The 18680-nt window shown below is 36.1% G+C and overlaps 1 protein-coding gene across 5 annotated transcripts in view; it reads right to left on the bottom strand.

The window, feature by feature from the left end:
- Positions 1–18680, bottom strand: part of fgd1 (FYVE, RhoGEF and PH domain containing 1) — a 43683-nt gene that overhangs the window by 7531 nt on the left and 17472 nt on the right. The window contains exons 1-6 of one of the 5 annotated variants that reach the window (XM_052563860.1): positions 17957–18288; positions 5845–6057; positions 4714–4900; positions 3165–3837; positions 1740–1978; positions 825–981 (exon numbers count right to left, since the gene is read on the bottom strand). In XM_052563860.1, the coding sequence (XP_052419820.1) occupies positions 825–981; positions 1740–1978; positions 3165–3837; positions 4714–4900; positions 5845–6057; positions 17957–18014 (1527 nt within the window). In that variant the 5' untranslated portion in view covers positions 18015–18288. Of the gene's footprint in view, positions 1–824; positions 982–1739; positions 1979–3164; positions 3838–4584; positions 4901–5844; positions 6058–17956; positions 18289–18680 lie in introns of those variants that run through there. The other 4 variants (XM_052563861.1, XM_052563858.1, XM_052563859.1 and 1 more) reach the window with 4 other exon arrangements.

The following is an 18680-nucleotide window of genomic DNA, read 5'->3' as shown; positions in this document are numbered from 1 at the left end:
TGTTTTGATGCAATTTTAGTTTAAATCAAACAGCATATTTTTTTTATACTTCCTGGAAAGAAAAGACCAGAATGCCCTGTACTGAGTCATTTTTTCATTTAAAATAGCTTTTTTAAATATGTACTATAATTAAAAAGTTTATTTTGCTGAAAGCTTTGCTCACCAAGGTTGCATTTATTTTAATCAAAATACAGTAAAATCAGTAATATTGTGCAATACTATAATAAATTAAAATGACTGTTTTCTGTTTGAATATATTTTTAAAATGTAATCTATTCCTGTGATGTGCAGCTGTATTTTCAGCATCATTCCTCCAGTCTTGATTCCTCCAGTGTCACATGATCTTCAGAAATCATTTGAATATACTGATTTGCTGCTCAATAAACATTTCTTAATAATAATAACCATGTTGAATTTTTTCCAGGAACAGGAAGTTCAAACTGTTCAAAAGAACAGCATTTATTCGAAGAATCTTTGTAACATAGCAATAAATGTCTCAAATACTGCTACTTTTGATTAATGCAATGCATCCTTGCTGAATAAAAGTATTCATTTCTAAATGAAATTGAAATTTCATTAAATTGAAAAAATACTTTTGTGCATGCATAAATATATGCAAGACATAACTAAATTGAGGATAACAATTTTTATGATACAATATGAAATTATGATGTCAAGTATTAATTTCCTTTAAAAAATCATTCTGAACCCAAACCTTTGAATGATAGTATTGCATTTGATCCAAAATGTATGCATGCTACAAAGATGCTACAAAGACTTGTTCTTCTTACAGAGCATGGTTAGTCTGGACCGCAGTCTGGTACCTGGATGTTGTGAATGATGGCTTTGAACTGAGAGGAGCGCTGCATCCAGGTGTTCACCAGCTCCATGGCCCGGTCAAAATTCTTCACGTACTCGCCGTACATCTTCAGGAAAGGCGCCAGTTTCTGCAGAATATCCCCGATGCGGGGGTTCAGATCCCTGAAGGCAGAGGGATGGAAGTCAAGGTTTGTGAAATGTCACCCTTCTCCTTCCAAAATGAGATTATTTCTAAACAAAGTTTAGTTTGTGGAAACACAAATGTCACTAGGATACTTGGAAACATCCGTTGATCCTTTCAAAATTCAAAATCCATTCAAAATGTATAATTATGTCCAAAAGAAAAAAGATAGTTTCTGCTCTAAGATCTGATTCCACGAGCCAAGATGAAAGCCATTAGTCTAAACTCGTCTTCAAGTCTGACAAAACTTCAAATACTCATGTGTTCATGTGCCAAGTCTACTGTACTGTCTAGATTATCATAATATGTGACCGTGGACCACAAAATCAGTCTTAAGTGTACATTTTTTTAGTAGGATCAGACAATATTTGGCTGAGATACAACTATTTGACAACATGGAATCAAAAAAATAAAGTTTAAAGTTATCCAAATGAATTCTTAGCAATGCATATTACTAATCAAAAATTAAGTTTTGATATACTAACATTAGGAAATGTACAAAATATCTTCATGGAACATGATCTTTACTTAATATCCTAATGATTTTTGGCATAAGAGAAAAATCTATAATTTTTGTGCATTGTGAAAAGTGCTATATTCATAAGTTTGATTTGACAGCAAGATAAAACATTAGTAACATTAGCATTTTAATATATATATATATATATATATATATATATATATATATATATATATATATATCAATCATAAACTCAATCTCACAGTCTTTCTCTCTCACCATTCCTCCATGCGTTTCTCCAGCGCGGGCAGCAGGAACTGCTGGTGGAAGCAGTAGATGGAGCAGATGTTGGAGAAGATGCCCATGACCATCTCACAGGGGAAGGAGCTGCGAGCTCGGGCCTCCTCCATCAGCTGGGCACAGAACACCTGGTCCAGGAGGTGCAGTCTGGACACGTAAGCCTTCTCTGTATGCAGCAGCTCATTAGCAATGTTAAACACCCGCTGCTGGACAGACAGCTGCAAAACCAGAAAATGATGGAATAATGAGTTTGAACAAACTTGTAACAACAAATTAGATGGAATTACGCAGAATAAGTCTCATTAAGAACATTAAGAACTTTTAAAAATGTATAAATCAAGAATGTTGTGATTTTGTAAAAGGTTCTTATGCTCACCAAGCATGCATTTATTTGACCAAAATACAAATAATTAAAAATAACAAATACAAATCATTTTGTTAAAAGATACTTTTTTCAAGATTCTTCAATGAATAGAAAATTTTAAGGAAGCATTTAACTAAAATTTAAATCTTTAGTTAAAATTATAGATGTATTTACCACTAATCAATTTATTTCATCATTGCTGCATAAAAGTATTAATTTAAATTTAAATTAAATTCTACTGACCCTACAATTTTGAATGGTAGTGCTATAAATGATAAAATATAATTTTAAACATTTAAACATTTGATTAAATAAATATAAAAATAAAATATAATAAACTAAATATAATTTGTATATAATGCATTTTAATAATTCTGATATTTATTTCTTATATTTATATATACATTTTATATACATTACATAAGTACATATATATGGTTAAAGTAAATGTTTATATTATAAATTTGGATCATAAATAATATATTATTATACATTATATAATATTATAATATAAGTATTTCTTAAATGTTTATATTTGAATATATACTTAATATAAACCATACTTAATATTAAAATGCTTGTTTTCATACATAGGGTTATGGTTAATTAATATATTTTTTTAATACATTACATACCAAACAACATTTTAAATATATATAATTTACAATATATCATTATAATTATATAATATATAAATAATATACAATTATACTAGATACAATTTTTATAAATAATATAAAATATGAAATATTAAAAAATTATTAAAAATAAATGATTAAATACAGATTCTGTTTATATTCAACAATATATTGTATTTATAAATACATATATTAAAAGTATACCCTTTAGTCAGGGTTTCTTGCACCATATTTTTCATTTATCTCTTAGAATGAATTAAGCTGTTCATGTATACGTATGTCTTTATGTGTATTCACAATATGGAAGTCAATCTAGAGTCTTTGGTAATACCCTGTTACCAAGAGTGAAATTAGTCCATGACTAAATTATTTAATCAAATAGGTGCTAATATGAATCCTCACCTCAACGGAGTCCTGTCGTTCAGCTTTAGGCAGAGGTTGAAGAGCCATGGGGTTCATCTCACTCTCATCCCCACTGCCCTCCTCCATATCACTGTCTCCCTCTGAGTCTCTGCCCCCCTCTACACCGCTGGCCCCCTCTCCTTCGGGCCCCTCGGCATAGCTGCAAGGAAGCCCGGGCCCTGGACTGCAGGGGCAAATCTCCCTCTCGTGACCGACCCGATCCTCGTCCCCGACGAAGCAGAGCTCCTCGCTGTGTGAGGGCGAGCTGATGCTGTCGATACCACTGTCTCTATTGGCCAGCTTGCCATCCATCTGTGACGGAGGGAGGGACAAGCGTTCCGAGGGGATTTCTGATTGGTTGGCTGTGAGGTCCCTCATTTCCATGGTGTCCAGCAGTTTATCAGAGGCACCATAGCCTGATTCCATAGAGAGACGCTTTTCTGAGCAGGATGCCCCGAGTTCACTGTCATCCTCCTCGGTTTCATCCACCTCATCTTCCTTCTCGACCTCCTCCTCGGCCAGCGGCGCCTCTAGTGGATCCTGAAGGGATGTGCAGGGCAGGATGAACTCTGAGGATGGAGGGCTAAATGACCCAGAAGCGGCCTGCTGTTCGGGGACCCGTGGGGTACACATCACTCCCCCAGTGATATCTGGTACCACGATGATCTGCTCTCTAAAAAAAAAAAAAAAAAAAAAAGTTACATGCGACAATTATATATTTCTAAATGTATGTATATAAATATTTAAAACACCACACATTGTGAGCACTGTATTAAAATAATATAATAAATAAAATAAAATATATATATATATATATATATATTATATAATATTATAATACAAATATTAAATAATTTATAATAATATTTTATAAAATAAAATATTAATAGTAATAATAATACAATTTCCTTTTAGTATTTTTGTCTTGTTTTTTTTCTATCTCAGTATCTTTAAAAATAAATTAACACACTTCAGACAAGATGTATTGGATTAATTATTTCTTACATTGTTGGCAAATTAAATGTAAAAGTAAAATCTTAATATCTTAAGCAATTGTTCTTCCTAGTTAAATTTTAAACTAAAGTAAATGAAAAAAAAATACATGTATGAACAATACAATATTTTAATTCTTAGATTTATGCTTAAAAATTAATAACCTATAGCTATATTCTCTAAAAAGTCTTAATATCTTATGCACTTCTTCTAAAGTACATATTGCTTTACCTTAATTTTTAAGCCAAAGTAAATAAAACAAACAATTTAGTAAGATGTATGGTTAAAAAAAAATGTCTTAATAAATTATGCAATTCTGCTTCTCAAGTACATCTTGTTTTCAGGATTTTTACTGAAAAACAAGACAAAAATACAGATTAATAAATCATTTCTGGCAGTGAGATTAAAAATATAACTTCTTGTTTACCTGCGATCAACAAACGGAGATATCATTACTCGAGAGCACCAAATCAGAACTGTAGATATGAATAATAAAATCTACCGTAATCAAAAAGCGGCTCCAGTGACAAGCGCTCGAATGATTGTGATCTCTCACCTCTCAAACTTCTCGATGAGTGAGAGGACACAAGTGGGGGAGGAGCTTCCCTCTGCTCTCGGTAAGGTGGCGCGTGATTGGCGGGGGTCGGCGGGGAGTGGGCGGGAGGGTACTGGTGGGAGGGGCTTATCCGGGGGGCGTGGCCGCCGAGCGCTCTGCTGCTGGAGGTGAGGGGGTTTCGGGGGCACTGAACGAGACAAAATCAATACGCAAATCAATAGACTGAGACTGGTGCACGATCACATGACCACACCACAGACAGACACAGATATTAAATTGGAGCAGCAGGGCAGAATAACAAGTACTTTTATTAGATTAATGCATAATATTGCATATTATATTATGTCATAAATTAAACATGAGATCAAAGGGAATACAGTAAACATTCAAATAATGGTGACCTCTATTTAGTTATAAGTTCTGCATATATTTTGAATATGCAAAAAACATACACTATTGTTCAAAAGATTTAAAATTTTATACTTAAACTTTACAACTTTATGAATTCTGAAAAAAGGTATGACAGCACAGCATGTTTTTTCTCCAAAATTATTAAAAATAAGAAATGTTTCATCAGCAGCAAATCTTCATATTAGAATGATTTCTGAAGGATCATGTGGCACTGAAGACTGGAGTAATGATGCTGAAAATTCAGCTTTAATCACGGGAATAAATTACATTTTGAAATATATTCAAATAGAAAACATTCACTTTAAATTTTAATAATATTTCAAATTTTTCTACTGTATTTCTGACCAAATAAATGCATCTTTGTTGAACATAAAAGACATCTTTCCAAAACATAAAAAAATCCAGCCGACCACAAACTTTTGAATGGTACTAGCTCTCGGATCTCATTTGCATATGTGCATATATAAATAAATAACAACAAATTCACCGCCATTCCTCAAAGCTATTTTATGGCTTCCCAAGACTTGCAATATGGCATAAAAGTTGTCTTTCTGTCATTTTTAAAACTTGACGTCCTGCATTCACTGTATTTGTGTATTGTATAAAAACAAAGAGCTTGGTCATTCTTCCAAATACATTATTTTGTGTCATAATGGTGAGTAAATGATGACAGAAGTTCAATTTTTGGCTGAACTATCCCTTTAAATGTACAGAACGTACCTTGAGGCTTTGGCCCAGGTAAAGGTGGGCGTGTTTTAGGGGGTGGAGGCGGGACGTCCTGAGGTCCGTCCTCACTTGTGCCATTGCAGTCCTGTGCGTCCTGGGGTCCAGGGTCAGAGCAGAGGCGCTGTGGGGTCTCGTGGGCTCCGAGGCAGGGGCCTGGCTCAAGGGACAGACTCTTGGTTAGAAGCCGTGGACTGGTGGAGGATGGGCCTGACAGAAAGAGAGAGTGCAGACTCGCTTTGATTTGGAGAATCTGAATGAAGGGAGCAAACCATGCCTGGTGTTCTTTATCAGTTAAAAACCAATAACTTGTTACTGGTTTCATTTGAGTAGGTTTTGGCCGAAATGAGACTTGGTTGAGTTGAAATACACCACTCTCTCTTTCATAGCCAGAGCTTTGTGATATAACAGCAGCATGTACCACATACAACGAGTTCCCATTAGGGTCGTTGATGTGAATAAAATTGGCTTTGGCAAGAAAATAAAAGAGTTACTTGTAAACAATGTGAGTGATTTCAAATGAATGACCAAAACAGTCACATCTCATGCACTTTCTAACAGATTTTGTAAGATGATAAATGTTTTTCTTAAGAACATGTGAATGAAGCCGCCACAACAATGAGAAAAAATATGATAAACAAAAACATGATCTGTTTATGTTTATTTTTATAGCAAGATGGACTGATGTGTTGTTCAAAAGTTTGGGGTCAGTAAGATTTAATGTTTTTAAAAGAGGTCACTTATTACTCACCGAGACTGCATTTATCTGATAAAAAATACAGTAAAAACAGTAATAATGTGAAAAATTATTACAGTTAATTTTTTTTAAAAATATATTTAAAAAAGTAATTTATTCCTGTGATCAAAGCTGAATTTTCAACATCATTACTCCAGTCTTCAGTGTCACATGATCCTTCAGAAATCAGTCTAATATAATGTTAGCTAGAAACAGAAATTTATTAGAAATTAAAATCTTTATTAGAAATGTCTTTATGCTTGCATTCTCACTGAATAAAAGCAAAAAGCTAACTTTTATACAGCAATGAAAATAACCTCATGTTAATGAGAACAGAAATACTTATCTTTAAAAGATGTTGCGAAATGTCATTTTTCAATAATGCAAAAATTCAATCCACCGCCATTCGAAAGGTAAAAACTGTTATTGCTAGCATGATCATCTCAGACAGGAAACACTTTAAGAATCAACATGAGAGAGGAAAACAAGATGGGCAAATTCAATTCAGTCTAATTTAATGGAGCCGGCTGGGCGTAATGGATTACAGTTCGGCTGAGTGATGTGTCTGAATGCCAGAAAGCATGTACAACACGTTATCACACAAATCACCTCTGGCTCAATAAACTGTGAGTCCAGATCCAGTGATATGTCTGAGTACTGTATATACTCCGCATCAATCTTAGGCTTCAATTACACACTGGTTTGTGCTGACACAATGTGAACATGACATCAAACTGTGTAAAAAGACTTCTGGGTAAACTAGGAGAGCAGTAGAGCGCCGTCGTGTGTTAAGTAGGTCAGTGTGTTAAAGTGCCAGTCACTACTGTCTATTTTTGCCTGTTCAGCTCAATCAGCACAAAACATCGTGAGTTTGGATCTAGTGACATAACAAAATTCACAGCTAAAAACTATGCACACGTAAATATGACTCGAAGGGCTTTGATCAAAATGATCATGTACAGGAAAATTCTTAAAGTGGCACGGACGGGTCAGATGGTGGGCAGACGCGGCGTCTTAATGACGTTGCTATTTAAAAAAAAGCTTGTCTGTCCCCCTACAAAGAGCTAATTGGTTCCATATGTCGACACTCATACCAGCTAGTGAAGGCAGGGGGCTGAAATGACTTCCACATGCTCCACCAAAATGACTTAAAGGTGAAGAAAGGCTAGCGAGGGAGAAAACCAGAGTTATCCTAGCCGCAGAATTGCTCTGGAGTTCCTGTACGGGAAAGGGACGTGTGCTGTGACCTACAAGTCTGCTGGAGCTGGGACAGATTAAATATGTATCAAAAGAACAGGCGTGTCCAAAACACATCCACTTCAAAGGCATGTAAAGATAATATAAACTGTTCAAATTCATTTTGAGTAATCGTCTTTTTATTCATATTTCAAACAGCGGGACTACACTATCCTGTCTTATGTGGTGTTTTTAGGGCATATAAAGAAAATCAAATGTTTAAAAAAAATTTTTTTTTTAGTGATCGTCTTTTTACTGTTATTGCAAATAGCAGGAATATACTACACTTTATGGTTGGTATTGTATCCTGGGTGGAAGTGTTTTTTATATAGTTTAACTACTTTAAAAAATGTTTTGTTTATATTTAGATTTTAGATTTAGATGTAAACAGTTACATTTTTAGTAATTTTTTGTGGTTTTGTCATTTTGATTTGATTTTAATATGTCTATATAGGCTAGTTTTCACTCATTTTTCACTTTTAAATATTTCAGTAAATCAAGTAAAGTTAAATGAAAATGAGAAATGCTGCCTTGACAACTATAACTGAAATTTTAATTCAGTTATTGTTTATTATATTTTCTTGTAGCAATTTTTATATGTATTCGTAAAATTCTATATACATTAGGCCTACTACAGTGTATAGAAATGCAATAATTTGTGTACATTTTACAAGAAAATACTATTTTAGTCTTGTCTAGTTCAGAATTTCATGTTTAAATAAATGTGTTAGTGCTCAGTTTTTTGTAATTATTTGTGAAATTTACAATACCAATTTCTAAATATTTTTTTTCATTGCATCATTGTAAAATGTAAAATATATTATCACCTGACTCTGCTGAATGCAACTATAAAGGATATTATCAATATAAACATAATAGTTTTCTATAAAGCAATGTGTATTGTTAAAAGTGCTATCCAATATAAAATGAACTTGACGTTTAGATTTGATTTATAGTAACCCTGCTGAATGATTTTTAGGGTGTTAAGTGAATTACTTTGACGTCTTGATGTTCTTGTTTCTAGATATGCCTCTTCAGTGTAAGTCTAAAGTTTTTTCTAATTTTATCATCTGCCAGTTGAAAATTGTAAAAATAAATGCTTAAAAAAGCAACAGCACACTGTTCTTGTTTTGAGAAATCATTCATATTCACATGCTGAAATGTAATACTTATTGAAAGGGGTTTGTTCAGATACATTACCCCCTACATATGAGCAATAATGCCACTATAAAGAGTTTTGCTTAATGCTAATTATACAAGCTTATTCCCCAAAATAACATTTCAAAACTGGAATTTTAACAGAGATCAACCCAGAAACCAACTGTTAAATTTATATTCTAGTTTCTCAGATGGTCTCTGAGACAGACTTCTTTTTCCACAGCAGGCAGAGAAAAAAAATCTTTCCAAGTCAATTCAGGCACAAAGTCATCAAGACATCTTAACAGATGGGAAAATCTCTCTCTCTGGACGGCCAAAAGCATGCATTTTAATGAAGACTAGCATTGCATGTTCATGCTGCAAATTCAATGTCATCAAAATAAAGCACTGCAGAAATACGCTTCACACAGGCGTCTTCCTTTTGAGAAGTTTACTTCTGACTGACTGATATTGTCATGCTCCATTTCTCCTGAAGGCATAAAGTGCAGACGGGGCTTTTAGGGCCATAAAGATAAAGCAGAGACTGACATACTACTGGAGTAAAAATATGCTGTACTGCTCTTCAATTCAGAGACTAAAGATTAATCCTTGACATGCTTTGGCAGCAGTTTATTAAGGGAATAATTCACCCTCTAGTCATTCCTAATCCATATGAAAAAGAGAAGTTCTGGCACTTTTAAGTCTTTTTTGGAGCATCTTCACAGCCTCTGCTAACAATGCCCTGTCACGACTGCAGTCTGGATTTTAGTTTATTTTATTTTTTTTATTTTGTGTTGCATGAAAGATTTACAAAATATGCATCATCTACAAAAATTCAAGATATATGGGGCCACTTTTTCCTACAAGCTGTGTCTCATATTCATATCCAATTGTATAGTTAAACATTTTTTGCATTGTTTACATATCTGGTGTATTTAAAGCTGCAGTAGGGAACTTTTGTAAATATATATTTTTTAAATATTTGTTAAACCTGTCATTATGTCCTGACAGTAGAATATGAGACATATAATCTGTGAAAAAATCAAGCTCCTCTAGCTCCTCCCAGTGCTCCTATTGCCATTTGCAGAAATCAATCGCTCCCAGTAAGAAACAACCAATCAGAGCTGCGGTCCGTAACTTTGTTTGTGTTCAAAATGTAGAAAAATGTATATAATAAGAGAGTACACCATGAATCCATTTTCCAAAGCGTGTTTTTGGCTTGTCCTGAATCACTAGGGTGCACCTATAATAAGTGTTTATATTCTGATTATTTTAGATTGCTTCGGGGATACCGCGGCGGAGTAACCCAGTACCTTTGTGATTCTTCATGGACATAAACAGAGAGAAGTAGTTCCGGCTACGATGTTCTTCAGCAAGACGCAAGCAGTTCTGTTTATTAACCGCTAGAGCGTCAAAAGTTACCTACCGCAGCTTTAATATGCTTTTCCCACACACCAAAAAAAGCATAGAGTAATTTTGATTACCAGTTTGATCAGAAGATTAGTTTTATGAGATAAAATTTGTAACTTCACATGATCCATAAACGAGCCAATATCATATAAACAAGAGCACAATTGCAAATGTCATACTGACTTATAAAACAGTTAAATAAACAATAAAACAGTTAAATACATTAACAAGTTAACACTGTGTGAGATAGATTTTACACAAAATATTGTCTTTTTTTATATATTTGTCCACAGCTGCATTAAACAGTCTGTTTAAATATACCTAAACACCACTTCAGATGCAACTTCTGCAGTGTAAGGACTGAATTTATTGACAAATTATGCATATGCATACTTTCAAGTTTATAAAATGCCATTATAAAGGTAAAAAATCCTTTGGAAATCCATTTACGGGGAAAATATTCCCTCATAGTGAATTCATATTAGACTCGTAGTTTATTTCTGTCACTGTTATAAACTAACTCCACACATAATATGAAAAAATATGAAAAACTTCGGTATAGACAGCTGTCAATAACAGACCATTCCAGGTACACTGCAAAAAACTATTTTCCAAATTTTTTAATAAACCACTAAAAGATTTTAAAAGAAAACACTTTAGACTTTATACTTAAAAATGTTTGGTTTTGTGAAATTTACAAGCAATTTCTGAGAGGAGATGATTTCACTACCATTTTTGTCAGTGCAAACACAAATATTGTCTGATTATTGTTATTGTCAAAATCTCAAATATCCATTTTATGTTAATATCGCACACCCCATCGTACAGCTTTTGAAACAACTATAGTTGAGTAAACGATGACAGGATTTCTTTTTTTATTTAATTGAATTAGAAATTAACTTCCAATGGGAAGCTGCCGGACGTCTGTAAGCATAATCTGAATTACACATGATTCAATAAAACATCTGCCTCACCAGCTTCTCTAACAAAACCCCTTTGAAGACATTCAGAGCTAGATCCTATTGACTGTAAACGTTTGCATTGTCCACAGTGAACTATTTAGCAATATGTTAATGAGCAGTTCTTCAGTCACAACTGAAGCTAAAAGAAACTGCCAGCCTGACTAAAAGATTTCAAGGTCAAACTCTGAGTGTGAAATCAGGACATCGGCGCACACCTTGTGCATGAGCAAACAGGATGTACTGCACCTGCACTGTAAGGAACTGACTATTAAAGACATTCACACATTAGGACACAGGTCAAATTCTTCTCCTAAATGGTGCCAAGAGGCCTGTAAAAAATGAGCTGTGGTCCGGTGGAGGCAGGTGGAGGTATTGCTGGCTAGACACTGAGGCACAGCAGACTCACGTTTGACAACCTCTGCAGAAATCTCCACCCCATGGGTCTGATGTCAGGATATTGGTTATATCTTCACAATTCAGATTGATGTCTACAGTTTTAAACCACACAGGAACTCTCTTTGAATGATGATGCACTTCGAGGCTTGTCAGATACATATTGGCTTTTCACACTGTAAGAAAGGTAGACTGAAAACAATCTGAACTTAAATTTCAGAATGAATTATAAAAAAAACCTAATTGCTTGCAGGTAACATTGAATTAAAAGTGACATTTTTGAAACAGAAAGAATATTTTCTTATACTATTTCAGTAAAATGTATTATAATAATTTTTGCTTTGTTTTGTCAACATTGAAAATAAATATTTACTGCATACTGTATACACTCAAAATTCAAACCATGCGGTTTCCTTCTCAGTTATTCAGTACTGTTTGGGGTCTGCAAGATTTTTTTAGTTATTTTGGAAGTCATTGTTGCTTTTATTTAGTGACAGATATGTATAATGTTACAAAATATTTCTATTTTTAAATAAATGCTTTTTTAAACTTTCTATTCATCTTTATATATATATATATATATAATTTTTTTTTCTCTGATGCACAGATGCATTTTATATATATATATTTATATATAAAATATATTGCACCAAAATTACTGTTTTGCTGCATTTTGCATGATGATAAATAAGCATACTTTACATACAAGATGTAAACATTTAAACATTTAATCCTCCGAATCCAAGAACAGTATAGAGTTTAAATTCTAATGACATCAGAATAATATTGGGTGAAATTGTCAAATGAATCTATATTTTTCAGTATTTACTGAATTATATTTTTATTAATTATTTATAATCACGTTTCTCACTTTAATCCTCATCTTGTTTTTGTTTTTTTATTCTCTTACAAAGAAGCTACACCATTTCAGTCTTTCTGATATCTTGGTCAATGCATGTGTTTTGGAACTAAGAGCAAATAGGACAGTTGTGGTTAGAGATGTGTCAGTCTGTGATTAGGGCTTCCTCATGCTCCAATAACATGACCAGTCAGAATCCCAGTGCCTTTCAGTCAATTCAGGATCAATAAGAGATTTAGAAGCACACCACTTTGCTGATTCATCAATCTTATGTGACTTCCCATAAATATTTCATGAGCTCACTGATATGGAATGGAAACAGGCTCCACAGAAATGCCAGACGTCAGTTTTTTCCTGCTCATCTCAACATGCAGAGAATATAAAGCATAACAGCAAACATCAGGCCGCTGCGGCTACAGAAAGACACGCTGGTGAGAGCAAAGTTTCTCTCATGTTGAAACAGAAGCACTATTTTTATCCTGATCAGGAGCGTATGCACTGACAGGACAGTCAACACGCAGATGCTACACACAACTACACAATACACAAAAAGATTTGCTCTCATCTAAACCCAGCCAAGACGCAAACGAAGATGACACTGCATAACAATGCACAGCCTGTGAAGCAGAAAAACAAGTCTTTATCACAGCAGCAGAAAAGCTGTCTGAAAATCTGCAGGGAAACATTACTGGAATCTTTGGAAGGTTTAAAGCAAAGCTGTCTCAGGGGAAGAGGGTAAAAACTGTGCTAATAGATATCACCATTTTCCCCAGTTAATTAATTAATTAAGACTTTCAAAGACTTTTTAGTGTTCTTGCACTAATCTGAATATATCTGAAGAACAGAAATCTGAAGACTGGTTGAAGACAGGTTCAAAATACTAGTTTTAGAATATAGGAATTCAGAATATAGATATGAATAAACTGTAAAGTTGAGTGTATGTCAGTGCTACTGAAATGAAGAGATTTTTGATTCAGTGCAGCAGACAACTCAAAGGCTTTAAAGAGATTGTAACTGAAATATTATAAAGTGCAATAAAGTGCAATAAAATAAACACTTATAAGAGTATTTGTTTTCTTTCCAGAAGTCTCAAAAACACATTATGAAATGCCAAATAGCCCAAGATCTCTTTGACCAGTGAATGAAAAAACTAATCTTGCCTTTAGTGCCGTGCCTTTAAAGGTATAGTTAATCTAAAACTGACGATTTGCTTAAAATTTTCTCACTGACAGGACATCCAACATAGTCCAGCTTCAATTATTTATTTATTGGAACAGATTTTGAGAAATTTAGCATTACATCACTTGCTAACCAATGGATGCTTTGCAGTGAATGGGTGCCGTCAGAATGAGAGTTCAAACATCTGAAAATATACTCAATACTCAAACATTACAGTATTCCACAAGTAATCCACACACATCAATTGACTTGGTCAATATTGTTTTTTATACAAATAAATCAAGGCATTTTAAATTTCAACAGTTGCTTTTGGTCCAATTAAGAGTCCATAATCCACATGTAAATGGTGCTTGATCTGCAATAGTTTTAACAGTTTTTTTCTCCTTCACAAGATGTTAATTGATGGACTGGTCTGGAGTGGTGTGGATTACTTGTGGATTATTGTGATGTTTTTATCAGCTGTTTGAACTCTCATTCTGACGGCACCCATTCACTGCAGAGGATCCACTGGTGAGCAAGTGAGCAAGTTAAAATTTTCACAATTTTAAATTTTTTAAATTTTAAAAGTTCACAATTTCTGATCATCTGGCCATCACCTTGGATGTCATTACCCCCTCTCCTACCATCAAACACACAAGAACAATTACATTTCGAAACCTGAAATCCATTAGTCCCATCTCTCTCAACTCATCCATATCCCATGCAATCTCTACTTCTTCACTTCCCTCCGATCCGATTGCCTCTGATCTAGTCAATTTCTACAACCACACACTCTCCACCTGCCTCAACCAAATAGCCCCTCTTAAAACTGCCTCAGTCTCCTTCTCCACCTCTGCTCCTTGGTACACCCCAGATCTTCACATTCTCAAAAGACAAAAAAGACAACTTGAAAGGATCCATAAAAAATCCGGTCTCACTGTCCATGCACAAGCCTACAAACACGCCATAACCACATACAATTCTGCTCTCAAAACTGCCCGGTCCAATTTCTACTCACAACTCATCCACTCAAATTCTTCTAACCCCCGCACATTATTCTCCACATTTGCAAAACTGACCAAACCCAAGGACAATATAACCTCCACATTCACTATAGACAAATGCAATAACTTTCTGTCATCCTACCATACCAAAATCCATACAATACACTGTTCACTAGCATCCACTTCCTCCGCTTCTCCTCCTTCTGAATATCAACTCCCTCCGCTCACACACCACAGCTTTTCCTCCTTCTCTCCACTGTCTCCCTCTGACACCTCCAAACTCCTCTCGACCATGAAATTCTCAAACTGCCAGCTTGACCCGATCCCTTCTCCTCTCTTCAAAAGCTGTCAAGAAACCCTTATTCCTCTCATCACCATCATCATCAACACTTCCCTTACGTCTGGATCTGTTCCATCCCCGCTAAAACTTGCATCCATCACACCCCTCCTGAAAAAACCTGGCCTCAACCCTGACAATCTGGATAACTTCAGACCCATCTCCAATATTCCGTTACTTTCAAAAATTCTGGAACGTGCCGTAAACACACAACTCCATCAATATCTCCACTCCTCTCAACTCTTCGAAACATTTCAATCCGGATTCCGTCCACACCACAGCACAGAAACAGCCCTTCTTAAAGTCACAAATGATCTCCTCATTGCTGCCGACTCTGGTTTCATATCCATCCTCCTTCTCCTCGACCTCTCCGCTGCATTTGACACTATTGACCATACTGTCCTTCTCCATCGTCTTCAATCTATTGGCATCTCTGGTACAGCACTTCGCTGGCTCACATCTTACCTCTCTGATCGTCACCATTTTGTCTCTGTTAATAACTGCAACTCCCACACCTCCCCTGTCACCCATGGCGTCCCCCAAGGTTCCGTTCTCGGCCCCCTCCTCTTCACCATCTACATGCTTCCCCTCGGTCAGATCATCCGCAACCATGGACTCCATTTTCACTGCTACGCAGATGATACCCAAATCTACTTTTCCACCAAATCCATCTCCCCGGCTATTCTCTCCACCATCACCGATTGCATTTCTGACATTAAAACCTGGATGGACAATAATTTTCTTAAACTCAACAGCAGTAAAACAGAACTCCTTATCACGGGCCCAAAATCTCTCCTCTCCTCTATTCAGAACTTTACTCTCCTTATCGACGGACATATTGTCACCCCCTCCCTCTCTGTCCGAAACCTTGGCATCATAATGGACCCCACCCTCTCATACCGAACACACATCAACCATATCACTAAACTATCCTTTTTCCACCTCCGCAATATTGCCCGCTTTCGCCCCTCCCTTACCTTGGCAACAGCTGAAATTCTCATTCATGCATTCATAACTTCAAGACTTGACTATTGCAATAGCCTTCTATACGGACTTCCTACCAATCAACTACAAAAACTGCAATACATCCAAAACTCAGCTGCCCGCCTCCTAACCCACACCCGGTCAAGAGAACACATCACCCCCGTTCTCCGTCAGCTCCATTGGCTACCTGTTCACTATCGCATTCAATATAAGCTCCTTCTCCTCACCTATAAGTCCCTCCATAACCTGGCCCCACTCTACCTCACTGAGCTCCTGGAACAGCACCAACCCACCCGCCACCTCCGTTCAGCTGGCACAAACCGCCTTGCTCCGATCGTCCGCACTAACCGACGGACTTTGGGGGATCGAGCCTTCGCTATCACTGCCCCCACCCTCTGGAACTCACTCCCTACATCCATCAGAAACTCGGACTCACTGCCAAACTTCAAATCAGTACTCAAAACCCACCTGTTCAAACTAGCTTTTCCTTAAACCCTTGTTGTTTTGTTTTGTTTTTGTTTTGTTTGTTTCCCCATGTGAAGCGTCTTTGAGTGTCCAAAAAAGCGCTATACAAGTTTGATGTATTATTATTATTATTATTATTAAAATTTTTGGTGAACTATTCCTTTAAGAAAACTACTGCAGTCAGAACAACATAAGCTTAAAGACTCTATTAGGTGACCTACTGAAGGTGGTCAATAATGCAGATTAAACCCGGCATAGACATCTGTGCCTCTGAAGGCTGCGTTAATGTATCAGACACCAGCAAAACACAGCTGCACACATCTGCCACCCAATATTCTACAAATCTACACAAATCCACACATAAAGCAATGCATTGCTTCAATAAGGACATTACAACACCAGTGCATAAAACTTAATAGTGTTTTCAGGGAAAACTTCCGATGCATAAAGTTTCAGTAGATGAACTTGAATGTAGTTCTTTAATTTCCAAAATGCAGCCGTCCGAAAGAACGCATCGCTGAAATGGATACTGTAGTCAGACACACCCACTCTGTGGTGAGTTGACAGCTAACAGGCATTGTTTTGATGTATCATACAATGCTTTTTGATTTTTAAAATAACAGCTTGTCAGCTCATCAGACATGGAATGCTGAAACCAACATTGCATTCACATAGCAAGACCCTGACAACAACATGGAAACACAAACAAATACACCGACAGCACACATTCCCTAATGATGGCAGGTGCATGCCGTCTCTGCATCGTCAAATAACCTTCAAAAGGCTTGCATACTGCAAACGCAGGGTCGGCGACAGCAGTAGTAGTGCCCTGCACACACACACACACACACACATGTCTACATGTCAGGCTGCACTGCATGTCTCCATGCATCCGTGTGCAGCAGGCATGATGCACCAGCCTGCAAAATGTAAGTGAAGCACCAGCGGTATTCCACAGACAATTCAAAATGTGCACGTTGGTGTGATTTATCATGTGCATAGAAAAGGTGCATGTTCATTAATTTTACTCCATTGCATGTAAAAGCCCATCCCCCTTCTCCCCCCCCCCCCCAAAAAAAAGAAAAGAAAAAATAAATCAGGATCAGAGCATTACATTTTACCCAAAGCCAAAATATAAAATGTATGACAATGCATGCTGAACATAATCAAATGTCAATGCAAATGATGCATGCATAGACAGCAGATGGTTAATACACCCAATTTACATACTGACACACTGAACTATTGAACATGCATGTATAATATCCCGACCATGATGGTGTATGGTGTATATGGTGCTGCAGATGAGCATACATTACATTGCATGTGCTTAAACTACAGTTATTGACATAATTTCGTTTTGAAAGCCCACATAATTCTTTAATATGTCGAAATAAAATATGAAAGGCAAAAAAAAAACCTTCTTACCCCGAAGCACACTGGTTTTATCCATGTACATCGCGCAGCAAAATACAAAACCAGTCATTAAAATACAGAACGGGGAGACACAATCCCCCCCAGTTGCTCAAGGACGAAATAAAAATCAAACGGATACAATTAACGCTAAATAAACGCAAACCCGGTCGCTCTTCAAGTCTACCGGAGAACGATCTAAGACGCGAGGAGAATCATCTCCAGCGCCTCGAGACCACGCGTTTCCTACACAAACCCGCCGCAAAAACACGCTAATGACACCAAAACGACATTAAAACCGATATATTAGAAGTTTGTGCAGCGGTGGCCATGATGACACCGAAAATGCGGATATGATAAGGAAATAAAAATACACCCTTGCGCCCCCCACCCCTCTCCGACTGCCCTGACACACACACACACACACACACACGGTCCCTCCTCCCCTCACCAGCACCCTCACCATCCTCGGCTGTTTCCTTGACAACAGTTTACAGGGTTTACTTTGGACTGTGTATATTTTATGATACAGCTAATATTATCATTCAAAACAAAATGCTACGATTTTGTGTGTGTCCGTGTCTGCTGTATATATATTCTACATATTAGGCTTTCTATTACAAAAAGTGTCTTGGCAACACTATGGTATTTTGACATATTCCACAGTAGGCTATTATGACATTAACGTCACATTTATTAATTAAGTTGTATTTATTTTTATCTACCCAATGCCACTTAC

The sequence above is a fragment of the Carassius gibelio genome, chromosome B8 (genome assembly GCF_023724105.1).
Source record: "Carassius gibelio isolate Cgi1373 ecotype wild population from Czech Republic chromosome B8, carGib1.2-hapl.c, whole genome shotgun sequence".
In the NCBI taxonomy this organism is placed as follows: Eukaryota; Metazoa; Chordata; class Actinopteri; order Cypriniformes; family Cyprinidae; genus Carassius; species Carassius gibelio.
This window is presented reverse-complemented; position numbering and strand designations above follow the sequence as displayed.